Consider the following 25,706-nt stretch of genomic DNA (forward strand, 5'->3'; position numbering starts at 1 on the left):
ACTGGTTTACATTGCTACAATTGATTAATACCAATTATTTTCTCCATATGAAATTTCTAAGGGTAATTAACAACAACTCAAATGCAAGCATTTTATTTTACCAAGAACCTCTGTTGGCAAATTCATTTCTATCAATTAAGTTCTAATTTATATCAATTGAGAATCTAATGCAGAAAGTGAATGGTGGCAACCAATGATACAGCAGTTTCCAGGAAAGTCAGGAACAGCATGAGAAAGCCTGCAATTGGGAACGTGTCAGAGACAGTGCTGCATAAACGAGTCATCCATGTGTGGAAATACAATTTGTTTTTCAGAAAATTCAAACATATTTTTGATACAATAACTGAGTATTAAGAAGAATACAACCTATAAGTCTTGAAGCGTATTCTGCAAAACTCAGGCTTTGGTGTCTGAGAGTGTCTGATTAATCCCCTCAGCAAGGCGATTCAGCTGTGCCAGCTTCACCTGTTCTGGATCCATAAAAAGAGAAAAGGCCTCACAATTTGTGAAATATATGTTTCTCATTCATTGAAAACTGCAGCTGCTGAACAAGTGGAAAAGCAGACTTTTCACTGACTCATAGGGCTTGAACACAGACCTGCACAATTAAGATATGCTAAATATATACTGAGTTCAGGTATGAAAACGTACCTGCTTTCAAAAGCTGCGATCTGGCATTTTCAAGACTCTCAATTTCTGAAGGAAGTCTGTCAGGGGACTGTAAATGAAGAAAATGCATAAAGGTATAATTGTTGAATTGAAAAATATAAATATAGTATGTAATATGAAGCAGGCCAATGTACTTCTGCTTCTAGCTTGAAATTAATCCTTGCTCACATAAACTGAATACAAATTCTTGTGTTGCTCTATCAGTTGTTGAAGCTGATTCTCAAACTTCATCCTGTGAAAACAGAAGAACCTCAGTCAACAAATAAAACTGGTATCACATTTGCTGAATTTCACATTGTACAATTTTCATTTGATCCACTTAATTGCTGTACATGCCATGTGTATTATTATCAGTACCAGTAGTAATTGTTGCAGATGCAGCAGTAATAATCGTAGATGTGTATAATTAATACAGTAGTTGCTCTTGTCCAGAAATTTATATCTAAACAGTGGAGACATTTTGTGACCCAGAATAAAGATGGAATCAGAATTAAATGTAGCTTTTTAAAACAAGGTCCGTATTTATACAGACTCAATCAGGGGAATAAAAAAACTGCATGCCAAATTGAATAATGTGGTATATACAGCAAAAGCATAAGCATACCCTCACACACACTTTACATATACAGGGATGACAGACAGGTATAATTGTGAACTGATTTTACAGACCATCTTTTCCATTTCCACTGGAATGTAGTTACGCAATTGAAAGACTAAAATAACCAGAACAGAAACATGTCCAGACTGCAGATGCAATTAATATATTTGCATGGACTGAATGTATGACTGAAGATATCAAGGAATACCGTTGTTTTCTGTGTTTTAATCTGGCCTCCTGGATTTGAAAGGTGTACTGCTCAATGAGCGCCTCGCTCTTGCTGTTCAGCTGAAGCAGTCTAAATAAAAAGTTACCAAATGACATTAATTCTAGCAAGTTGCCTATCTTTGTTTAACATACCCCCCCCCCCCTTTCCTTTTCACTGCAATGGCTAAATGTGTCAAATCACTACTGAGCTACTTGCCACGTCTTATAGCAGCACTGTAATTGAAGCATGTGGATTTGCCAGCACTCTGTACTCTTAAAAAAATGGTTATTTGGCTTGTCTTCAGAGGGGAACCCTTTTTAGTTCTTTATGGAACCCTCTATGGTAGTTGTGAAAAGTGAACACTCCCAGATTATTACTACTTTGCTACTACTTTGGCAGACCAAAGAAAGCTTACACTACATAGGGTTCCGCAGACACAGAGAAGCCTTTCGGAACCCTTTCTACTGAGAGTGATGTGACTATTTGTGAGCAAGCACAGACTGGAGGAGCGGCACATCTTCTACAGAAATTTAATATACTGCAATATATTGTAAATGTGTATTTTTTTAAATGCAATGATACATATTTACAAAATGTATTTAAAAAAGGATATATAAATATCTAAATGTTGCAATAATTTGTATATTTTTCCTATATATTCGGAAATGTGGCAAAATCTTGATATATTTTATTTCAATATATTTTCAGTATATTCTATTTCTGTAAGGGGGATGACACCAGGTAACTTCTGGGCATCCCATTCTAGGAACCCTGGCCATTTTAAACCCATCACACCCATGGCGCTGAGGAAATTGTATTTTCTGTTAACATACAGAAAGAAACAAAACCATGCCAGCTTTTGATCATGACGAGATAAAATTTCACAAGAAAGGATATGGGAAAACTAGTATCAAGTCCATCACATCACAGGACACTGGACTGGCCATAGTGCCATACAGTACTGACCTCTTTGCTTCACATTCCAGCTCATCACACTTGAACTGCAGGACCCTGTAAGACTCTATATAAAAACATTTCAAGTATGTCACATTAATAACCAAGGCTGTTTACGTCATTTACGAAAAAGGCCTTCTCAAACCTGCTCCAGGAGGGCTGTTTTGACTGTGTATATTGGATATTTAAGCACCACTTTTCAGCATATCACTGTTTTGATTAAAACTCAGTCCTCTCTGGCCAGATCCTTTGTTTAACTCAAGCTCGGATTACCCGCTTCAATGAAGAGTCAAGTAGCTCTGACCTACACGAAACTAAAGATTTATATTTACGATGGAAACAATGCTGCAGTTGGATAGCGATGTGGATTTCTCTTTTTTGGTTTATGATTCATATACTAGTCTTGCTAATGTCTTTTACACCTCTGAGATATTTTTGGCTGTGAATTTCAGATTCATATTCATACTATACCTTCTCTTTCCTTTTGAATCTCCTCCATTTGGTACTGCTCGGCATGCACTGTCCAAAAGGAAGAGTTATTCACGCAATAGAGTAAATCAAATATTACTTTTTAATCTCTGTGCATGACTTAGTTCTCTTACAGGTATCGAGTTCCTTCTGAAGACTTTTTCTGAGCAACTGAGCCTCTTTCAAATCTTCTTCCAGGACTTTCTTTCCTTGTGTGAAAAAAAGGGAGGCCTGGTTCATTTGTGGGGGAATCAAATCATTGCTCTTATTTAAAGGTGCAGTATGTAGGTCTGTTTTAGAACAGTTTTGTTCATATTTGTTTAAATTTCCTTCACATCCTAACAGATATCAATAAATGAAAAGCTCTAAGAAAAAGAACCCTGTCTCTCACTGCCCCAGGCCCTGAAATCAGGCAATACAAATTTTTCCCCACCTGAATCTTAACAACCAATCAGGACATTTCCCTGAAAGGAGGATTCCCTGTCTGCCTGTAAATTCATGGCATTTCCAGAGCAGAAGACACAGATAAGAGAAGAGCAGAGATACTGGAGAGATAGTGCAGAAGCTAGCTAGCCAGCAGGAAATGATTCAGATATTCTACACAGCTAATGCTACTACAACACGAATCCATCCATCCATTATCTATACCCACTTATCCTGAGCAGGATTGCGGGGGGTGCTGGAGCCTAATCCCAGTGAACATTGGGCGAGAGGTGGGAATACACCCTGGACAGGCTGCCAGGGCACACACACACACAGATTCAGTCACCATTCATTCGCATACCATTCACTCACACACTCATACTGTACCTATGGGCAATTTACAGCCATCAATTAGCCTACCTGCATGTCTCTGGACTGTGGGAGAAAACTGGAGTACCCTGAGGAAACCCATGCAGACACAGGGAGAACATGCAAACCGGCAAGTAGCTAGGTAGCTACTAGCTAGATAACTTAGTTAATTGCAACTGCTTTGTCGACAAATGTTACAGGTGAAACGTACAGTAGCAAAAATAATATTTAATTTGTATAAAGTGTTGTCCTCTCTCCAGTATTCAGATGTCAGGCAGTGAACATGCATGTATTTGGAGGGAGGGGCTCTGGAGGGAGAGCTGAGGAAAGGGTGTGGGAGGTGGTGGAACGTTTTTTTCTTTTCCAAAATCTAGCTCTCTTGCTTAATTCTCCAAACTTACATGCTGCACCTTTAATGACTTTTTAGGCTTGCAGGCATCTACTGTAACAGGCCCCACTGTATTCTGGGATTAAGTACCTAGCTGCATCTCTTTGATCTTTTCCAGCAACTCCTCCATTTTTGGCTCTGAATTTCCTCCTGAGAAAAAACTCAATATCATTAAACATGCTCACTATATGAGACACTCCAGGGTCTGAACTTAGCCAAATGTGGGTAGATTATGTCAGTGATGGGTGAACAAGACAAATCTAGCTGCTGATGTTCACACAATCACAAGCATAGCTTCACAGCAGATATTTACAGCTGCTACAGCCCTGTATATGTCAGCTGTACTTCAAACATGTACTCAACACTGGGCAGAATGCTTAAGATTCAATCCTACTCTCAAATATCCTAATTTATACTGAAGATAACATTAAAATTATGAACATGATACCATTTAAAATAATATTCAGTGATGTGAATAACAACAAGTTCAGTCATTTGGTTGTTGCATTTTTTTTTTTTTTTTGTTTGCTGTAGCTATCCAATTTGTTAGCTTTAGTTTGTAGACCATGACAAAAATGACATATGACAAATTGTATCAGGGATACAATCTGTATTGAAAAAACTCAAAATTGTATGGGCCTGGTCTGGAGCACCCCTCCACCCCACCTCCCCACTTAACTCCTCTGAGATGGTCCCACCCACAAGTAAAGAAACACATAAAACAGAATAAACAGACACACATCAGACATTAGCAAACGGTATCCCCAATGCTCAACAGCACCAAACTGAAAGATTTACACAATGATCTCACAATTCTGTTGCATTCATTTTTATGTGCTGCCTTTCAACCCAGATTCAATGATTCTACAAACCACAATTTCTACAAAATGGGAAATATAAGCCTCTACATAGAGTCTACAGTAGCCTGTCTGATAAAGGAAAACAACTAGCAATAGTCCACACCCAATGTCATAATATAAGAGAATATTTTCCAGCGCATGCATTGGCACAAATAAATGCTTGGCACAAATAAGCCTTCAAGGTGAATGTTCTGCACTATTCATAGGTAGCTTGCTCCCTCTTGGGTTAACATTAGTATATAGTCAATTTTAGTATGTAGCCTAAGGTTATTAAAGACACTTGATAAGAATATTATGAAGTATCATTGTTGCTAAGTTTATTAAAAGATGCTTTGTGGAGAGACCATTAAATAGTTTCCTTTTTAAGATGAGACAATTGATGCTAATGTCACAGCTATACTTTCTTCATTAGCCTTGAGAGAAATATGGCTGTGAGTAGTATGATTATCAGTTTTTTACGTAGAGAAATTAGAAGATGAGAAATTAAAGTGAGATTTTCTCAGAAACTGTGGCACATATCAAATTAATTTAACAAACAAATAGACACTTTTCTTATGACCATAAGAAAATATAGAACAGGATTCCTTAAAATTGAAGTGATATGTGATCGTGGAGAATCCTCCCAATGACTCACATTCATTTTTTTGCGCTTCGAGCGCCCCCTTTGGGCCATCTGAGAGGCATATCAACCCTTTAGGGGAAGCATCTTCTTTTGTAATCTCAAGGCTACGCTAAAATCAACAAATTACACTACTGTTTTCTAACCTGGAAATCAACGAGGTCATTATTCATTTAAATTATTAAAAGATCTGTTTAGTTTGTGAATGTGAATTTAAATGATTAAATGAAATAGTTAATTAACTCAGCCACTTGGGATGCGCAAGCCAGTGCATTCCTAGAGCCGGTCCCAAGCCCGGATAAATGGGGGAGGGTTGCGTCAGGAAGGGCATCCGGCGTAAGAACATATGCCAAATCAAATATGCGGATCTGATCCGCTGTGGCGACCCCTAAAGGGGGGAGGAGGAGGAGTAGGAGTAGGAAGAGGAAGAGGAAGAAGAAGAAGAAGAAATAATGAAATAGTTAATTGTTTTGGAGTTCTTTTTTAAACGACTAGAATGTTTAATAACCTTTTTCATCAATACATGTCAGTGCCCCTGAAATATTTTTTTTAAAGCCATGTGAAAAAAGTTACATTTGAATCCTAGTCGAGTGTGCAGTTATGCCCGTATAAGACTTTTCATTCTTAAAAGATTTTGTTGATCTAACTTTCATACGCGGTTCATAGGGTAGTCGGACAAACCGACGCCTCCGGTTACTAGAGCTGTCAAAAAACCAATGTTACGAATCGACGTTGCTACCATCTTTGTTCAAAGTAAACGTTGCTATGGTACACGTGATCTCCGCAGTAGGCGTGAAGAGTGATTTGTTACTTGTACATACCTGAATGAATTCACTCGTTCTGCTGTTAGATGTATGCAGTTCACAGGGAGTGGCTATCGTGATCACTCACGTCAGTTAATACGGTAGTGCCCGAAAACATTACATTGATTACATTACATTCATTTAGCAGACGCTTTTATCCAAAGCGACGTACAAAAGGGCATATCATGAGGTCATTGGACAACTACAAAACACAGGTTCAATAAGATACGGGACTGGCAGTGTGTACGTGACCTCTGTGTTGTTTGCATTCTGCATGTTATAGCCTAGTTACTATAAATAAACGCAGATTTTTTAAAATTTCATTTACATCCTTACATACAATCAAATAAATTTTTACCTACAAACTGCCAGCCATTTTGGAACATCTTCAGACCACTGTATCTGTTAGCTCTGGTGACATGATACGATGTCAAAAATTCTGCTGTATCCGTTTTTAATACACAAAGACTGCTTGGAGGAAGTCTGAGGAAAATGGGAAACATGAGCCCGTAAAACGACTAAATCCTGGTCGAATTCTGACGGAGAGACCCTTAATCAGATGACGTTACAATGCCTTTCTACTGGTGAAACGTGTCCAATTTGGAATTTGAGTCTTCAGGCCCAGGGGCTAGCTACCTGTAATCTAGAACTAGCGTCAATATACATCGAACTCAGATTAGTTAACCAAATGAAATTCAGTCTACAGTGGCAAAATTTTGCGGAAAATTTACTACTACTAGCCAGCAACATCGTATCGCACGGGTTAGCCAAGTTCACTAGACTTGCAGCAATTAGGGACGATAGCGTTACCTAATTACTAAATTAGCTGGCTAATGTTGACTTACCAGAAGCGAAGTTCATTTTTCCTTTTTTAATGCGAAGATACCAAGCGTGTCTATATGTCCTGAAACTACACGGAAAAGTAGACAGTGCTTTTCAAACAACTAAAATACTTTTGAATGACAATTCAATATGGTGGGTTGGCTGTCCGTTTCTGGTGAACTAATTGCTCAAACTTACGAATTTGGCTAGGCTATCTGGAAATGTAGCTAGTTGCCGTTTAGGCCGTTTCACAGCCGTGCGCGTGATTGGTGACGACTGGAGACAAACTTTTAGGTTAGTCTATTTTCGCGCTCCTGTTTCAAATACCTTCTCAGGACATGAAAGGATAAAGTCAATCTTGGTGTAAACTTGCCATCTTGATGTAAACTGTGATCATACTGTAATAACACTACAAAGTGTGGGTACAATGACAATATCTGAAAATATTTTCAAGGATCCACGGTTGTGTAGGCCTACTGAGATTTTATATCAGAACTATGGGAAGAAATATTCAGGAATATGTTTTGCCCCTCAAAACTTTAATCTTTAACTAGAAAGGTTACAATTCCTGAAGGAATTGTGTGGGCTTGCTTCAAATTCCAACTGGCGCTCAAGCCTCAATGCATTTCAGTGAGGGCCGGCGCATAGCTCAGAAGCACGAAACCGTCCAGACCAGTAGTCTCCAACCCTGGTCCTGAAGAGCTACAGGGTCTGCTGGTTTTTGTTTTCACCTTAAAATCAGCACCCAACTGAGACCCAAGACACCAGGTGAGTGGAGTTAACTGCGTAATCAACTGCTCGAATTGATTCATGAAGTGCAGAGTCACTATGAAAAACAGCAGACCCTGTAGCTCTCCAGGACCAGGGTTGGAGACCACTGGTCCAGACCCACGGCGCACCGTAGCGTTACATATAGGCCTACAGACTACAGCCGGGGATCAGCAAGTAGCGATTATGTTCCAGGGATTAGTCATATCGTAAAAGTGTCATGAGTAAAACTTGGCTAACTATATAGCTAGCTAGCTATGGCATGTCCTCACCTCTATAACGTTATTAGTTGTCCTCTGTGTGTCCATACATCTGTATCGGTGGTTGTCGCGTCCGTGTGTCCATACATTTGTATCGGTGAACAAATCACAATCAAGTTGAAGCTTTTCCAAATTTCTTTATCAAAACATTCAACATACTGATATAAGTGGTTCAACTTTATATCTGCTAAGTATGCAAAAACAACAACCAAATCTATACTTTTCAAAGATTAAAAAAAGACTAGAAACACATCATTGCGTGATGCAGTTCAGAAAAAAATTATTTGTGATAAATGGTATCAGTAAAAAATATAAAAATTGAAAACCACAAAAATACACTTGACAAATATCTCCATTGTTGAAATAAAATATAGAAAATCAGTTCTTTTTCTGACACTTCCTAGAACATGCAACACGCTTCTACATTCTCAGTTTGTGTTTTGCGAGTTCCCGTCATTTCCTTAGGCTTTTAGGTAGAATTTGGGGTAGTTTGTTCTTTTCCCCCTCTTTTTCAGGCTCAGAATTGTTATGGACCCTGATTTTTGGGGGGTACAGGGCTGAGATTCCTCTAACTCTTGACCCCAAGAATCGCAGACTCCCTGGATTCATAAACACGCAGCTGGATTACTCGGTCTTCCTCTGTAAAACAATGAATAAACAATAAAACTTCCACAAGCAAGGGCTTGGCATATGATTTGCTTTATCACTGCATTAATGTACACATTCTGTAGTTCTCCTATTTATGCATTACCGGTTTGGTCTGATCCACTTGGGAAGATCCACCAAAGACATCAAGTGCAGCTTACTAGCTGCTCGGGATATCTTTTTATGCTTTACACTCGCTTCACTTAAAGGACACACACAGCAGTGCAGGTGTGCACTTGCAGTGGTGGTTCACACATGTCCAAAAGCTGTACGTATGTTTGGAGAAATGGTGGACAGTGCACTTACATTTCCAGAAGCAGGGCTCACCTCTCCTCCCATTGCTGTTTTCCAGCAGGTGAGTAATCTCTCAGCAGGGCTCTGGTAAGTGAAAAAAAACAGGAAGTCAAATGGCTCTAACTTTCCAGTTAACACAAACCCAGCACTCAGTATTTCAAGTCCATGTAATGATTACTAACAATACCAGACATTGGAACATGGTTAGAACCTACAGCAATGGAGTCTACCTGTCAGAATCCTTTTCATAACCTACTTGCAATACCAGAGCAGGCTTGCAGAGTACCGTCCAATGAGCATACGTCAAGTCTACCAGTCAGAATGTGCTCCAAAACCTAAGCAAGTCTACCAATCAGAACAAGCTATACCATTTACTTCCACTAAATTTACCAATCAAAGTGTGCTCCAGAACCTACCTCCTGTATGTCAGTGTAGTCCAGCCCTGGGATCTTTACTGGAGGAGGATCAAAGCTGTGAGGTCAAGAAAGAAAAGAACGCAGCTCAAATGTCAGGAGACCTGCTCTTATAACTCAGGCATTACTCACATTACAACAGACAGTGCTCAGAACCAACAGACCTTTTTTGTAAATGAAGGAAGACTTCTAGAACAGACAAGACTTACACAGAAGAGTGCTGAATGTTCTGCTGTTGGAGCTGGCAAGCTATGACTTCATGATGGTGGACACCAACTTTACATTTATTATGTTCCAACTGAGATTGTGGACTATGCTGTCAACTTAGATACCTCTCTGATACAGTAGTGCATCATTAATATTTGTTCATATTTGGATCTATATAGCAACCTTGTGGTTGAACTGGCCTAGGGCTAGAGTCGTGGTCTTAACAGTCAATGCACAGTCAAGTTTCATAGCTTTATGTCAAACAGTTTTGGAATTATTAGCCTTTTTGCCTACTTGCAAATTCATTGCATTTTCATTCGGCCATATTTTTACATAACTGCAAGAAAAGTAATACCTGTATACATTTCTGTGAAATAAGGCAAAATCCCAAATTCCATCCAAATCAGTCAATTTTTGTTGAAGCATTTTAAGTATTCTCCAAAAAAATTCAAAATTGCAGAAAATCCAATATGTTGGTCTTATGGTTCTTTGACTTAAATGTGTTTGTGAGGTGAGACATCTACTGACATTTATTTAAAGTTTCTAGGCCAAAAGGTGCAGCAGTTATGGTTTAATAACTGCAATTACAAATGACTATTAGTATATAGTGCCATCAAGTAGCCAACTGGCACCAAATTTGGTACTCCATTGTTGGGTGCCACCCTCTAGTAAAAAAGAAGTTTCAGAAGAATCAGCCAAGTGGTTAAAGAATGGAGGAAGGTAACAGACCAGTAAATGTAATATGAGATGGTGGCCAATTAAAGATGGTGCCCACCCATAAAGCACATATCTATATTTTAAATGAGGACTTCTGTCATTGTAGCAAGTGTGACATCTGCAAGGTAACTGTGATTTTTAGTGAATTTATGAATATTTTTAAATATTTTAATATCTGTAGCACCATCATGTGGTTGAATAGGGCTAAAACTTAAGGGCTGCACTGTTGATATAACTGCACATACCAAGGTATGTGAGAGGAGGTAAAAAAAAAAAAAAAAATTCCAAATTGGTAAATTTTTGAAGAAGAAGCATTTTAAGTGTTTTTCAAAACATTCAAAATAGCGGAAAATCCAATATGGCAGACTTTATGGGTCCTTGAGGCAAATATATTCTCATGAGGGGAGGGACCTGTGCACCACATTTTGTGACTCTAGGGCAAACAGGGTGCCGTAAGTTAAAGGATTCAAGCATTCAGCCATCTAAAACCTAGGCTCCCAGTGTCGACCCCTAATTCAAGTCATAATCTTTGTGAACAGCATCTTTGAACATTTGAAAACACCAGATCATTCTGATTCAAAAACTTCCCCCCAGGCTGGGGGTTGGCAATAACAGAAAATCTCATCTTTGCTGATATCAGTAGCTTACTCTGAGGGCCTGCTGTTGGTGATGTTGTTTGTTGTGTTACACTGTGTGCTTGAGCTCTGTTTGAATCTCTTCCCCAAAACAGACACTGACTGAGGCACCCTGCCTGCTGATGTGTTCCTGGGACAGGCAGTGGTGGTGCGGCGCATAGTTTGGGGTGCCCCAGCGGAGGATGATCGGATGACAATCCTGCTGGTGCCTTCTTTGGAATGCCAGTCATTTTTCAGGCACTCGCTCCAGCTATTCATGTCCATATCTTGCACCCCCTTTGGCATGGCCGGACTATGGGTCAACTCTCTCGTGTCCCGACAGGATGACAGGAACTCCTGTTCATACAATGTCTTTGATGGGCTGATGAATATGTTGCTGCCGCAGTGGCCGCCTTTGGCCCCGTGTATCTGAGTGCCCGAGGGTCTGGGGGCCCCGTCTGAGAGGTGGCGGTCTGGGGCACCCTCTCCAGGGTCGTGAGCCCCGCGGCTCCGCTTTGCCTGCAAGAGGCCGGAGGTGAACTGGCGGTTTTCATAATTCCACGGGGCCTCATCCCTGACCTCGTGCCTTCTATCCCCTGCTGACACTGCAGTAAGCCCCCTGACAGCCACTGGGGAGTGCAGGTGTGTTACTGTGGATATCTGCTGTCCTTGGTCCCCACCCTCATTGGCAAAAGACCTCCTGTCATTGGTACCAGAGGAAGCTGCTGCCTGAGAGGGGTGGTGTAGGCTGGCTCTTTTTGCTGGGGGAAGCTTGGTGAAGCTTGGGAAAACTGGTTGGGATGTGGTGTCACAAGGGTTGTGGGCAGGCCCAGGGGTGCTTGCCCGGGGTTCACTGGCCCTTTGCGAGACACGTTCCAGATGACTTAGGGTGAGGGGCTGGCTTGGGCCACGTTCAAGAGAGGGACAGCCCGTGGAAGCTGAGGGGTGGTGGGTGGACAAAACTCTGGGAGACTCCAAGTGGTTTGTCCGCTGGCTCCCACTGGTTCTTTCCTGGGTTCTCAGCTCAGCCAGACGGTGACCGTCAGACACCACAGGAGGACGACAGGTGGACGGACCATTTCTTTCTGAGCGAGGGCCTGAATTCTGCGGAGTCTGATCTGGAAGCCTCGGGGCTGTGACAAAGAAGAAACTATTTTAAACATAAAACTATTTTCCAGAGAAAAATATGCAACACAACCGCTTCAAACTGAACAGAAATTCAAAGAAAAAGGGCATTATGGCGTTTTGGAAGATGTGCCAAGCCTACTACAGTGCACCACCAAAATCCAGTTGATACACTACTACTGCTGTATGTAACACTTTCCATTCCATTTATTTAGAGAACCTATCAGCCCCATTTAAGACATTCAGTCTCTGCAGATGTTCCAGTAGGCTGGAGTGTGTAACAGCACTTAAAACTAAACCCACCCTTGATTACCTTTTCAATCATGTCAATTCACTGGCCTCATTGTCTACAGGACATGTTCCTTCAACAAACATTCAACACCTACAACAAGTCCTGGGAAAGAAACGTGCTAACAAATTCTGACAACCTCACTGAATCATATTAATGGACACAAATTCACCTGGTATCAAAGAGTGCTTTGAGAATGTTTTTTAAAATTAATGTATCTCACACACACACACACACACACACACCTGTGTGCTGGGCAGGATTCCCCTTTCCTGGTTTACTGCAGGACTGCCCCTTCTCCACACCATTACTGCCTTGCAGCATCTTTATGCCTACAAGACAAACAGAAAGAAGTAACAGAACACACTGACCCTGTCTGTGCTTTGGATGAGACCTGTTCCAATGGCACAATGCACAGCAACATACAGACATCTAATTAACAATTATGGTGGATTTGCTTAAAAAAAAAAACTTGATTACTATACTTACAGTATTCATAATTTTTTTGCTTGAGTCTTTCATGGACTTCTTTGGACATATTAATCACCTATAATAGAAACAAAACAAAAGCCGTTGCTCTCAGTCACGCCCAGATACAATGCAAATTGTCCCCACCATAAATGGCACTTTCAAGACCACTGTCGTTATTACTTAAACAATCATCAATACTCAGACTAGGGATGTCCCGATCTGATACATTGATCGGTACTGACCAATGTGTCAGTACTCATCATTTTATCAACTGATAAATGATACCATTCCATATCATTAAGCATACATATCTTAGTTAAAATACATTTTTGCCAAATCTTTCTGTTTCTTTTCTTTTAAGGCAATAAAATTAAATGCATCAGGTATCAAAATATAAACTTTTTGTCAGTGCTCTCTCATCGATCTTGTAGTTAGTCTGTGCTTAAAATTTTGGAGAGGTCCCAAAAGTGAATTGACAGCCTTACAGTGAATTGACAGGAGATACAGCGAACCCACTAACGGTCAGCAGGATTAGCTGACGCTGCTATTCATGCCATGCAAATACAATAGGGCAATCTCCACAAAATTAGGCTACTATACCAAAGTGAAATATCCCTTTAAATCATTATTTATTTTCTGTATAATTTGTTTAAGCTTACGTGGCCTACCCTGGAACTGTTTTACTGATTTTGAGCCAAGCTGGGTGTTCTTGTGTATAGGCTAGCTGTTGAATAATTTCTAAAAGAAAAATAACAAAAATATTGGTATTGGATCGATATTGGCCAATACTGAATGTTACTGTACTTGAATCAAATAGGGAGACGACAAACCTGGATCGGGACATTTCTGACTCAGTCATCATCATTTTACAGAAAAGTAATATGAAACGCCCTGGAGTTCAATCCCAAAATGGATTTGGTTAGTGTGTCCATTTACTCTGGGGATAAACTGATCAGTTTTATTTCTCCAGGATACAACCCTATGTGACCTTTAACCTCTCCACAGGGTCACCTGGAAACTGCCGCTCCCCTCCTCCTCCTCCAGCTTCTTTGCTACAAACTGGACCAGGTTTGTCATTCCACAGGTCAGACTGCCTGCCTTCTTCTCTTTGTCCAAGCGCTTGGGGTGATGGGATATCTGTGAAGCAGGGACACGTGTGCATTTTAGGGTATCTGAGAGTACAGCACCCTGAACTACCCAAAGTGCAGAGTAATTATTATTATAATATTTTTAATATGTCACTAAATCTTTGAATCATTATTCTTTGAAAGGTGAAAACTTGGTAAACAATAAAAAGTAGTAAACTATAAAAATCCCACCAACTGCGAGAAATATAGAGTGAGTGTCTAACATACAGCATTTAGTAACCTGCTTACATTACATTACATTATAGGCATTTAGCAGACGCTCTTATCCAGAGCGACGTACAACAAGTGCATAGGTTTCATGATGTAGAGGCGCAAAAGAAACACTAGAGTGAAGTAAGGATCGTAGTGCCAGAAGTGACCACATCGATCAGGACTCCAACCCTGTAGAGTAAGCTTGTTCAGCAAGCAAGAATCCTACCAAGTACAAACTAGCACTGGAATCACATGATTTCAATAAATCATGTTTTTCTCCTCCTCTAATGGGCCATAGTGAAACAAGTAAAGATAAGCGCACACAAGAGCCAGATTTTTATACCACACCCACTCACAATGTAAAAGTACAGATGCTGGCCACTGGTCAGGTGCTTGATAATGGTCTGCTGGTCACCGGTCAGTTTGGTTGAACAGGCCTGGCACAGGTAGAAAGGCGGAGGCCATCCATCCACATTGACACACTTGATCACCCGCTGTAGACCTGTCCAATTTAGACCCAAATTCACCACACTCTGTATCACAAAACCGGTACAGAGTATATCTTAAACAGCATACTCTAAAGTCGGTTTTCAGCCAGTCATAAAGGGATGTTATAAAATTCTGCCTGCAGCAGTTCTCACCAATCAATGCTGACTTCACCCCTGAACCCGACTGATGCTCCTGACCAGACGCTGTCGCAGCATTAATCACATTCTCCACACCAGGACTGCCTTCTGTCACACGTATAAGAAAACATTTGGTTAGAACAAAAACAAACTGATTGGCTCTGTGGAGACATACACACTTTGTACTTTCACCGAGAGAATATTTTAAACTGTTCAGTCATACTGGTTGGCAGTGAAAAAAAAATGCATTCAATAAACTTGTATCCAAATTTTCTTCATTTCCCATTAGAATTTATAAACCCTTCTTTTCAGCCTGCAGTCCACCAGCTAAGATATGTGGCTACAATGCCTGAGATCACACACCCAGGCAGATTACAGGTGTCCGATCAGCATTCATTCACAAAGTTCTTCATTCTCTTCCAAAGGGTAGGGGGCCTACAACTACAACTCTCATGGTTCTTTGTACCACTCTGCTACACCCACCTGTCCCACTACTTTTGGGGTGCTGGACAGACTCTTGTGGAGCATCTTGTGACTGGCCCTTCAACTTGCAAATGTCTGAGAGACAAGTATAGATCAGACTGGTAAATTACAGATCAGCTTATATTATATTACAGGCATTTAGCAGACGCTAAACAGCAGTGTCCTACCTGGTACAACAGCAGTGTCCTACATGGGAATCAAACTTTAAGCAGCTCACGCTGTACATTTTTTAAATCTGGGCTGTAAATTAAGCAATTCAGGTGAAGCACCTCTCTCAGGGGCACAGCCTCATGCAGAATTTGAACCAACAACCACCTGGGACCAGTTCTCATCCCCAACCTGCTGCACTTGTGACCGCTTACCCGAACCGGTGATCTGCAGGTCCTGGATGGATTTCTCAGAACATTCTTCACTTTCAACTTTCTCTTGTTTCACCATAACTGACAATAAACAAAAGGTTAAAACTGGAAGATGATGTTCCTCAGAAGCTTTATAAACACATTTTAAACACATTCTGCATGTATTATATATCATAATTTGAGTAAATTCAACTTTTAAAATTATGTTAGCAAAAAACAATGTTTATTCATGATAACAGGCATGCCCCATCACAGCTTTATATTCTCTACACTCATGGGAGAGGAGAGAGGTACAAAACCTTCCTTCAAAATGTGTAGCACCCACAGTGTTACTTATGTTAAGCCTAGTCCTGGAAGCAGCATTAAAATATTTGGGCAGAGCAAAAATGGGTCAGGCAGCAAAACATGGCTAAAGTTGATCCCATGGCTCATGACCTCTTTGGGAGGGTCCTTCGGGACCCGATGTTGCTATGCAGTGAAGGCAGTGGGGGTGGGGGCAAGCCACTAATCTCTCTTGCTCTTACTCTTTTGAGTATCAGCCATGAACACACACTAACCTGGTCTCTGTGTAGGCGTCACATGTGTTTGGAGATCACTGTGGTTCTGTTGTTTATAAAAAGTCTGCACCAAGGTGAGGGCTACAGTAAAGACATGTACACCCACACAAAGTTTAATTGACATCACTCGCTAACTGATGTGAATAAAATATTTCCTATGATTCCTTAATTTTATATGGAAGTATTATCTCATAAATATTTTTTTTAAAAATGAGATTCACAAATATTTTTAGCATCTTACAAACAAATGCAACTGATTCACAAATGTTTTTGCACTCACAAATGTCTCCCAAGCAGAAAAATGTAATAAAACATTGTCATTTCTTGAAACACATTATTTTTTGTGAAAATATTTACCAATGTACGTGCATTCATTTTGCATTTATGCATCAGCTTGCATGTGTGGAATCGCTTGCAGTCATTGGTGGATTTCAGATGTATCCACAAATAGGTTTGTTTTTTCATCAAGTCTACCCCAGCCAATCAGATTTTAAGATACATCCTTTTGCTAATGCCCACATTAATCCGACCAATCGTATTTATTTATTTAATGATTTAGGAGACAATAACCCCATAATAGTAGCCCCTGAATTACATAATTAAGAGAAAACACACAACTTTTAAATAAAGATCCGCTAAAATCAGAGAACAAATGAAAATAGAAATTTTCAGACTGAAATATACCTTTGTCAAATGGCATAGATTTCACTTTCGTGTAGGTTGCAGAATCAAGCGACACTTTCTTTGAACAAACAGAAAAAAGGAAAAATTTTAATGAATTTTGGTTACCATTCAGATTCTTCAAAGGCTTACACTGTGATGATCGAAAAGCAATTGGTGAGTGGACATGGTACATAGAAACACTACAGCACATGTTCAAGACAAACCTCAGAGGGAGGGGAAGTGGGGGGGAAGAAAAACAAAATGCTCTGGGATTGATTCTGACCCCCCAAAACTGAAATGGATTTCTGAGTTTGCACCTGGATTTCCCTGACACCTCCCCACTCTTCACGCTCCGCCTCCTTTGCCACCTCCAGCAGGTAGCTGGACTTCTTAGCAGAGTCCTGAGGAGTGCTCCCCTCCCTGAAGAGATCTGGGCGTCTTTTCAACTACAAGCACACAACAAACTGTAAAAACTGCTGAATCAATGGATGGACGCACGCACGCACGCACGCACACAGACACAAAATGAAATATTGGTCTCTCATGAACCCGCCCACCATACCAGGTAACTGTTGCGGTGCTTGGGTCCGATGATGTGTTCGATGAAGCGGGTTTTCAGGAGGATGCGGCAGGCCATGCACAGGTAGAATGACACCTGCTTTTCACTGCGACATTCAATCAATGCTCCCAGACCTACACAAACAATTAAACATAATGCTCAGCGCACAATGCTGCAAAATGCACGGCTCCAGATTAAGACAAAGGACGGGCACTGATGCGGATTTGGTAATTGTAATTTTATTTTTATCTACTATCTAGGTACAGTAATGGTCAACAGAGCTTAAGAGATCATTTGAATGACAAAGTCATAAATTATCTTCTAAAAATTCCAATAAAGTTCCGACATGGAAAACCAAATATCAGTCCATAACCATCAGCAATGCAGAAAAGTCAAATCATGACACGTGAAACATTTGCATGACCCTTCCAATGGAGTGAAACAATGAAACCAGTAACATTGATAAAGAAAGAAATAATAAAATCCACTGATATTTAAGCCAACTGTGGGAGACAAATATACAGCATGAAGCCTGATTACACAAAGCACACTGTCTGCATGCCACATTGGCGTGGTCTCACAAACACACAAATACACACACACACTCCATTCTGTACATAAGGGGACCAAGGACCACCTGGACATCGTGTGGCATCACAATAATCCTAATAATAAATAATAAAGCACTTGACTGAATGACCGCAGGAATAACCAGCTACTCACCAACCAGTGGCTGAGTCCTGCAAGGATCCTCCATATAGGTCTGTAAGTCCAGAGTGGGGTGGCATGCCTTCTCTACAGGAGCTGCAAAACAACCAGACACTTCCTTACAAACAATGCATGTTATCCATGTATTACAAAAGCACTTCCTGCTAAACACTGCCCTCTGAAGTCAAAAACCGGGATTACCAAAATATTGTTTTCACTCTTTTCCATGCAAACTTTTATGATTGAAAATCAGCCCCTTGTTTATTTTCTATTATAGAAATATGCATATACATGTACACATCTCTTCATTGCAGGTAAAATGAATAGGAGGAAGAGTGCACACTTCACTCACAAGCTAGTGATTACTTTCAGTCGGAGTGGCCAGAATATTGGAGAACGAAGCAGTTATGAGAATAACATGATCAGTACATTATGCAAGTTGCCCTGAATCGAGACTAATAATGTCAAAGCAAAATAAGACATGCCAAGTAGAGGTGATATTTGACAGAATATGTCCAATAAAAGGACCAATTACACAGACAACACCTTCACAAATGACCTGCAGTTAACAGAACCCTGTTATGTCCCCTCACCTTTGTCTGTCTCTGTGCCCTTCAGATTCAGCCAGGGTTCCCACCGCGACACCTGGGCCAGCACTGCCTCCGCCTCAGCCGCTGACAATACAGAGCAAAGCATGATGGGTATACACGGGGAGTCCACGCCAGCTCCTCACCATCACCCTCACCTCACCCCATCGTCACCGCCTTGGCTCTTGGCGACGCGCATCTGAGGTCACGCATGAGTTAACCCACCTTTGGCCCGGCTGGGGTTTTGTGGCTCCCGCTCGGGTTCGTCTGAAGCTCCTCCGTGCTCGGCCGTTTCCGCTACGGTATCGACTGAGGAATGCAAAGGGGGAAGCGAATGTCAAATCTATATGGTCCCCTTACCTTGGCAGAGACTGCGCAAGTCTGCGCTTCACATGTAAGGCAGCAGATTCCCTCACCGCTCTGTCTCTCCACCTCCTTAGGATCCTGAGACGGCTCCTGTGGGAGACCAGGGCCCTGATGCCTCTTTTCACTGATACAGACTGAGTAACAAGGGGACCTTCCATCTGAAAGCACAAAGACATATCACACCTTCACTTTATTATTGTCACTTTATATTTATACATGAACGAGACATACTATTGCCTAATACATTTTTTATTAAGTATCAAAGCCAAAAAGAAGAGGAAAGCCTTAGGGTTGGACACACCAACCACAAAACATGTACAGTGGCAAGTCATAGGCCTGTCCAAAGCTGCTGGATGGCTCATTCAGTTAAGGCAGCCCCTGCTGTGCTGCATGGATGAGCCCCACATAATCAGATCAAATCTGGACTGTGCCAGTGCCCACTGTGGCTGGGGGTGACATAAAGCGACAAGCAGTTGGCAATTGCGTGGCCCAGGGTACAGGAGTTTTCAGTCGGATAGGGTATCGCACTCACGGCCATTTAGCCACCCGTTGGTCAATTGGGCACCTGTAGATTGCAGCCAGAGTAGACTGACAGGTCTTCCCCCCAACTCTGCTTTTTTCAAAAATGAATAATGCCAGTCCAATCAAACATTCACCTTGGCTGCATCCTTTCAGAGAGAATTGGCAGGTCTAACAGAGTATCAACACCCCACCTCGACCCTGACCGCTACCACAACAAGCTCAGTTTACCCAATTCTGTGAGTTTTGGATCCTGTTCTGGACGAAGCACAGTTTGGACCTGTTCTGGACCAAGTGCAGTCTCCTCATGTGAAATGACCTCTTCAGTGGAAGCTTTGAAAAAAGTTTATAAAATGAAAAACAGAAACAAGCGGATTAAAACAGACACACTCACTGCACCTGCCATGTCGTTTTCAGAAAAAAGCTTTTAAAAAAGTTCACATTTGGCAGAATTATTAATTTTCATTCAACAAAAACCTCATGGCAGTAACCTTTCGCCAGGCCTCTACTGACCTCTTGGTGATTCTGTCCGGCCTGGATTCTGCTGAGGTGTTTTTGGGACCTCCCAAGGTGAGAGTGTCCATTTATTCACTATGACTTAAAAAAATAACAAGACCAGGTTAAAACCTAGTATATGGCTGGACCTAACACACGTGATCCGGCCGACCAATGGTGTAACTTCATTACTCAGTCAGTCAGTCACAGACATTCCCATTTGTACGGCTGGCCCCGCTGTTACAGTCCAGCCAAAAAAGCTACATTTTCATCAAGTCTGTTCATGAATGAGTAATCAGAGCATTAACATTCAAAAAACAGAGCACTCACTGTTTAAACCTTTTTCTTTATGTAGATTGCATTAGAAAAAGGGCAAGTCTGAACATCTAATAATGCAGTTATACCTGAAGACCTTGGGAAAGGAAGGGAAAACAGGGACACTTCATATTTAAGTCAAATCAAAAATGGCCTGTAATCCTATATTCATGTATTCCACGGGTCTCAAAAATGATATTATCATCAAACGTATACATAATCAGATGGCCTTTCTGTGCAGCACAGTCACTCTCTAGTTAATGGTCATCTGTGGTCAGTCACTATGTCATTGTCCAGATATTGATCGTTAGTGTCTCAAGACCTTGAACTCATGATATGAAGTCATTAACTCACTTGGTCTGTGACCAGGGGTCACGAGGGGTCGAAAGCAACTCTGGTTCTGTTCTCTACGGGTCCCCTGCAGCACGTCCAAGGCTGGGCGAACAGAGACTTTGTTTAAATTCACTCAGGACATGATTCTTTTAAACCACAGATACTACAAATGTTGAGACTTCACACCTTTTTGGAAAACGCAATAATGGAGCTTACCCACGCCAAAGGGAACTGACGCCACTTGATTATACATGTTCAGATCCAATTTCATAACCTTCAATCAAAATGAGAGTGAAAGACAATGAGTCAGTGTGCAGAATGAGTTTGAACATGTTTGAAGCTGAGTATATGTACATGTGTTCTAATCGACCTCACTCCAAATCTTTACTTTTGATGAAGTTTCTCTACAGACCTGGTGTGGTTGCCACACTTTCAGCCTGATGAAACAGGAAGCTGTGTGTGAGGTGTGTGGCATGGCTTAGGGGGGTTGGGAATGGATAACAAAGCAAAAATGCTTAATCACTTCCACAAATACCTGGACGTCCAAGACCCTCTCGTGATCCTGCACCCACCAGGCAACACCAGTGGGGTTGTTCTTCCAGTCCGGGACAAGATCAGGGTACTGGGAGCACTACCGAAGCAAAAATCCCACGGTGTAAGACATGCATGTTTCAGGGCCGTGCGCCAACCCATGGCGCCTCAGAGTGTGCCCTTGTTACCCTGCAAACTCATCATTTGTATAATTTATTATCGACTTGTATCATTTATTATCTACAATCTACAATCTTCAGTTTCTGCTCTGGTTGAAACCTAATCCCTGGGTGTGCCCCAAAATAAGGGGCTGATGGGCCCACCCCAAACCCACATGCCTTGTTTTACCAAGCATGTGTTTGCATGTCTGCAGTGTTTTTTGCTATTGTGCCTAATTCATGCCTGTCAGAGGATTCTGATATATTTTCTGTCATGCATAGTACAGGAACTCCCATTCCCTCCGTGTTTTTCATCTCCCCGGGGACCTCACAGATCAAACCTTTATCTCTCCTGAAGAAACTTGCATGCTCTCATTTCTCACACACTGCTACAGTGCTGTAATAAAGCTTTGTCAAGTACAGCATGTGCTGTACAGTTTCTGACACTGATCATTATATGTGACTGAATATCAGGAATTGGACCAAATATTAAATTATTTAAATAATCACCATGACAGAAAGGCTCAGATCAGTATTTCACTCTGAAAAAATTCAAATAAACTTATTTATATACAAAAATATAAAATATTTTCTAAACTTACAATGTAGCGGTACTGATGGCAGTCACTGATGATGTGGTTACAGATGTGGTTCTTGCTGACCTTCTCTGCGCAGGTCAGACACAGGTAAAAGGTTGCCTGCATAAAGCTGCGGCACTCCACCACAGCTCCGAGACCTGCAGAGGGCGCCACCGGCCAGAGTTTATACTCATCGTGTGAACCCGGTATTTTAATTCCTATAGGTAAGCTTATACGCAGAAAATGACAACTGGTCAAAAAAATTCTGTGTTGTTATACATTGACTAATGCAAATTAAAGTTTACACCAATAAATAAACCATAAAAATTAGTTAAATAACTCCTCCGTAAGGAAGGGTTCAACAAACAATATTTAGTGGAGTAACCCCAAATCTTCAAAAAAACATGGTGGTCTCAATTTATTTTTTCCAGAGATGTATGTGCTTGCACACAAACACACACACACTGACATTACAGTTACTCAGTACGTCCAGTTACAAGTGAAGAGGTTCATAATTTTTTTTGAGGACATTGACAGAAGTGGGAATAGGAGAATTATTTTAAAGGGCTAAATGCTTGAATAAGTCTATTGAGTGGCATGTTAGTTTAAATATTCGGGTACAGTTATCGCACCAATACTGACTGACTGGGAAGGGTCCCAATAAGAAGTCGGAATCAGAACACGAACACTGTGATTGGTTGGCAGGGTTGTGGAACTGACCAACAAGGGGCTCCGGCTTGTGGGTCACTAATGACAGCAGGAACTTGGAAAAGTGGCTCTCACCAACCGGAATTTCCACTGTGGGGAAAATAAATAAATAAATACCAAAAATGACTGGCAAATCAGGAGGGTAAAATTAGATTTGTCTTATAAACAAACTATACATTTTCAGAGAACAGATTCTTATCATGATGACATTGGTTAATTCAAATGTACCTTCAGGGTTTTAACCTGTTGAATATTACAAGAAACAATATACTTACAATGAAAGCACAAAGTCACTGCACACAGGTTTTTTGAAGGCAGATGGTAATAAATTTATCCCTAAAACTGGACAAATTTATTACTATTTCTGCCTTCAAACATGCCATCTCAGACATTTTCACTGATTCATGCAACTGTTTTTCTACCATGTAATATCCCCATAACACTTCTCTGGTTTTTTGTTTTTTTTACTTCTCCCCCATATCTCGTTTGTTGACTGTTGTTTGCTTGCCCGTGTTTTAGTTTGTTATTATTGATGTATGTTATGCTTTTATCTTCCAGCCCACCTCCCCTTCCCTTAAGTGGCTTTTGTCACTTTTCAGGCCGCCATTGTAAATAAGAATTTGTTCTTAGTGACTTGCCTGATGAAATAAAGGTGAAATAAATAAATAAATGAAATAAATTTAGCACAATCCCTCATGTCTTTGTCACACAAGTGCTTTTTACCATATAAACAAATATTACATGCTCTGAATTGCCAGTAATATAATCCTTTTATGTGAGCATGCTACAAAATGGTGAGTTTTTCAGTAAAATTAAAATCAGTAACCCAAATTTCCCCAGGACATAATGGCGAATATGCATCAAATTGTGTAAATGAAACACAAATGCTTAAGATATTTATATGGCTTCTTCAATCTTTGGTGTCGGCTCACCCCGGTTAGGCATAGCCCGTCGGGGGTCTTGGGGAGGGACACGGGGTGTCATCTCTTGGTAAACCTTCTCACAGAAGGGAGCTGTGAAACCACAAGACCACAAAAATGTAATGAATCCATTCAGAACGCCCTCACCTTCACACCCATGACCTGTGGTAAGCCTGTCAATGCACAGGGTTCTGACTGTTCTGCATCCGTGCTCTTACCCCACTGTAACTCTTCATGGTTCGAAGTCTGAAGTGGTTTTTCAGAAAGACCAGAAATCTTGACTGCATCTTCTATCACGGTAACTGGGAAGAATAGAAAGAGAGACATATTTCTTTCTCCCAAATTTCCATGTGAAACTATGCCTCCACAAACTGATCTCCCTATACTTCATTTTTCCAAAATGACTGCCTTCTCGAACGACAAGACGGAACTTGAAAATGAATTCAGTCCCCAATAGACCTGCTCACCTGTTTCTGGGCACTGTGGAACTGCTGGAATTTCTACTGGCTCCTGTTTAACGGCAACTGAAAAAGGGCAGGCACGGGAGAAATAAAACCAACTGCTATCAGCAGCTCAAAACCTGCAAAGCACGCACTCCACAGAAGGGTGTTATATTCCTTAGTTCTCACCTTGTTTTAGCTCTGTGTCTTTGGAAAGAAGCACAGGTTGCTCAGGAAGGGCTGGACTCTGGGTTGAATTCTTGCTGGCAGCAACTGAGATGTAAGAAACACATTAATGACAAATTCTGAGCCAAACAGCAGCACATTTCCTGTCCTCATTAGCCAGCAGCTACCACTACCACTGCAGCCAAAGTGCATGCACACCAGTCTACAGGTGAGCTTGCACTGACTGGAGGAGAGAAGTCGCTCTTGCTGATGACTTGTAGGCTGTGGGCACCTGGCATATTTCAGTGGTAATCTGAGTAACCCAGGCAGTCCAAAACTCACTTGACAGGATGACAAAGTGTGTCCTGCCACTGTCGACCCCTGGGAGCACTGAGCTGTTCAGAGTCCCCTGTTTTACATGGAATTTCTTTGTCTACAACTGAGTGCTTATGACAGTATTTGTGCTTTCAGCAGATATGTACAGTGCAACAGGGGAAGGCGGCACTGCAACACCTGTGGTATGAACACACAGGTTGTGGTTCCAGGACCAGTTCTCTTCCCTTCCACCCAAGGTGCTGCTTACCCTGCTCTGGTTCTGGGTGCTGTGGGTCCTGGACGGGTTCTTCAGAGTGTTCCCAACTCTCCAACTTCTCCTGTTTCACAGTTACTGAGAAACATAATGCAGAAACAGACACTTACAAAAAAGTAGGGCTGTCCTATAAAGCAGCAGTGTGTTCAGGTTTTGTTTTTGCCAAGGACTATGACACCTGATTCTACTTATCAAGGCCCTAACTGAAGACCATGATTAGTTAATTAGTTGAATCAGGTGAAACACCTGCACCCACACCAGCCCTTTTCGGATAAGATTGGACACCCCTGCTATGAAGTATACATTAAAATTCCTCATTCATTTTTTAATACTCAATATGAATTGCCATAAATCAAAATTAAAGTCAAATGTGGTCAATAGTCCATGAAAGAATACCAAAAGTTAGATTTTACGGACACATACCATAAATTGTGAAACTGAAAATTTGATGTGGTCTCTATAATTTTTTCCAGAGCTGTGTCATGAAATATGCACACAAACCTTATCGAACATTCTCTAGTTCTACATACACATGCTCTAAATCAGGAGCCAGCATTTAGTCTTTATCTAACATGTTTTGAGAATTCCAGGGAACATGGCGTCAAACACTGTTCCTCCCTAGTATGGCATGGGGGGTTGGCAAGTTCAACTATCTGGTCTCCTGAGAAGGAGTGGGAGGGACAGAGAAATACCTAGACACATATCTCTTGTCACACAAAGCAA

The 25,706-nt window shown here is 41.1% G+C and overlaps 2 protein-coding genes across 11 annotated transcripts in view; both read right to left on the bottom strand.

The window, feature by feature from the left end:
* Positions 1-77: 77 nt before the first annotated feature.
* si:ch211-199g17.9 (uncharacterized protein LOC108180085 homolog) lies at positions 78-8,360 on the bottom strand. Of its 6 annotated transcripts, XM_064347125.1 has the most exons (10): positions 6,718-7,172; positions 4,168-4,227; positions 3,032-3,106; positions 2,901-2,948; positions 2,442-2,496; positions 1,476-1,565; positions 838-901; positions 652-718; positions 367-470; positions 78-238 (listed from the first exon to the last, which is right to left on the bottom strand). In XM_064347125.1, exons 1-9 carry the CDS (start codon positions 6,860-6,862, stop codon positions 397-399), a joined length of 678 nt encoding a protein of 225 aa, XP_064203195.1. In that variant the 5' UTR covers positions 6,863-7,172; the 3' UTR covers positions 78-238; positions 367-396. The 6 variants fall into 6 exon arrangements, with proteins under 6 accessions (XP_064203195.1, XP_064203198.1, XP_064203197.1 ...); XM_064347128.1 differs by lacking the exon at positions 6,718-7,172 and adding an exon at positions 8,222-8,360 and having other exon boundaries at positions 78-470; XM_064347127.1 differs by lacking the exon at positions 6,718-7,172 and adding an exon at positions 7,205-8,200 and having other exon boundaries at positions 78-470.
* Positions 8,327-25,706, bottom strand: part of LOC135261141 (uncharacterized) — a 70,832-nt gene continuing 53,452 nt past the window's right edge. For 3 of the 5 annotated variants that reach the window (XM_064347119.1, XM_064347117.1, XM_064347118.1), the window contains 31 exons: positions 24,978-25,061; positions 24,419-24,502; positions 24,257-24,313; positions 24,008-24,091; positions 23,802-23,882; positions 22,882-22,959; positions 22,186-22,319; positions 21,430-21,525; positions 21,111-21,168; positions 20,916-20,996; positions 20,265-20,348; positions 19,983-20,084; positions 19,283-19,390; positions 19,092-19,175; positions 18,873-18,953; positions 18,295-18,375; positions 17,575-17,705; positions 17,330-17,458; positions 17,034-17,091; positions 16,350-16,430; positions 15,796-15,873; positions 15,434-15,508; positions 14,966-15,058; positions 14,681-14,826; positions 13,996-14,121; positions 13,003-13,060; positions 12,759-12,845; positions 11,134-12,232; positions 9,565-9,619; positions 9,161-9,232; positions 8,327-8,848 (listed from right to left, as the gene is read on the bottom strand). In XM_064347119.1, coding sequence (XP_064203189.1) covers positions 8,834-8,848; positions 9,161-9,232; positions 9,565-9,619; positions 11,134-12,232; positions 12,759-12,845; positions 13,003-13,060; positions 13,996-14,121; positions 14,681-14,826; positions 14,966-15,058; positions 15,434-15,508; positions 15,796-15,873; positions 16,350-16,430; positions 17,034-17,091; positions 17,330-17,458; positions 17,575-17,705; positions 18,295-18,375; positions 18,873-18,953; positions 19,092-19,175; positions 19,283-19,390; positions 19,983-20,084; positions 20,265-20,348; positions 20,916-20,996; positions 21,111-21,168; positions 21,430-21,525; positions 22,186-22,319; positions 22,882-22,959; positions 23,802-23,882; positions 24,008-24,091; positions 24,257-24,313; positions 24,419-24,502; positions 24,978-25,061 — 3,680 coding nt within the window. In that variant the 3' untranslated portion in view covers positions 8,327-8,833. The remainder of the gene's footprint in view (positions 8,849-9,160; positions 9,233-9,564; positions 9,620-11,133; positions 12,233-12,758; positions 12,846-13,002; positions 13,061-13,995; positions 14,122-14,680; positions 14,827-14,965; positions 15,059-15,433; positions 15,509-15,795; positions 15,874-16,349; positions 16,431-17,033; positions 17,092-17,329; positions 17,459-17,574; positions 17,706-18,294; positions 18,376-18,872; positions 18,954-19,091; positions 19,176-19,282; positions 19,391-19,982; positions 20,085-20,264; positions 20,349-20,915; positions 20,997-21,110; positions 21,169-21,429; positions 21,526-22,185; positions 22,320-22,881; positions 22,960-23,801; positions 23,883-24,007; positions 24,092-24,256; positions 24,314-24,418; positions 24,503-24,977; positions 25,062-25,706) is intronic. The other 2 variants (XM_064347120.1, XM_064347122.1) reach the window with 2 other exon arrangements.

The sequence above is a fragment of the Anguilla rostrata genome, chromosome 8, assembly GCF_018555375.3.
Source record: "Anguilla rostrata isolate EN2019 chromosome 8, ASM1855537v3, whole genome shotgun sequence".
Classification (NCBI taxonomy): domain Eukaryota; kingdom Metazoa; phylum Chordata; class Actinopteri; order Anguilliformes; family Anguillidae; genus Anguilla; species Anguilla rostrata.

What these genes read in the sequence shown, in the direction of transcription:
- si:ch211-199g17.9 (XM_064347125.1), bottom strand. Translation starts at nt 6,862, where the DNA reads ATGTTTCCCATTTTCCTCAGACTTCCTCCAAGCAGTCTTTGTGTATTA. An exon ending in AAATGGCTGGCAGTTTGTAG is followed by an intron (nt 4,228 to 6,717) that starts GTAAAAATTTAT and finishes GTTTTTTCTCAG; the next exon opens with GAGGAAATTCAGAGCCAAAA. An exon ending in AGAATTTGTATTCAGTTTAT is followed by an intron (nt 719 to 837) that starts GTGAGCAAGGAT and finishes CTTCATTTACAG; the next exon opens with TCCCCTGACAGACTTCCTTC.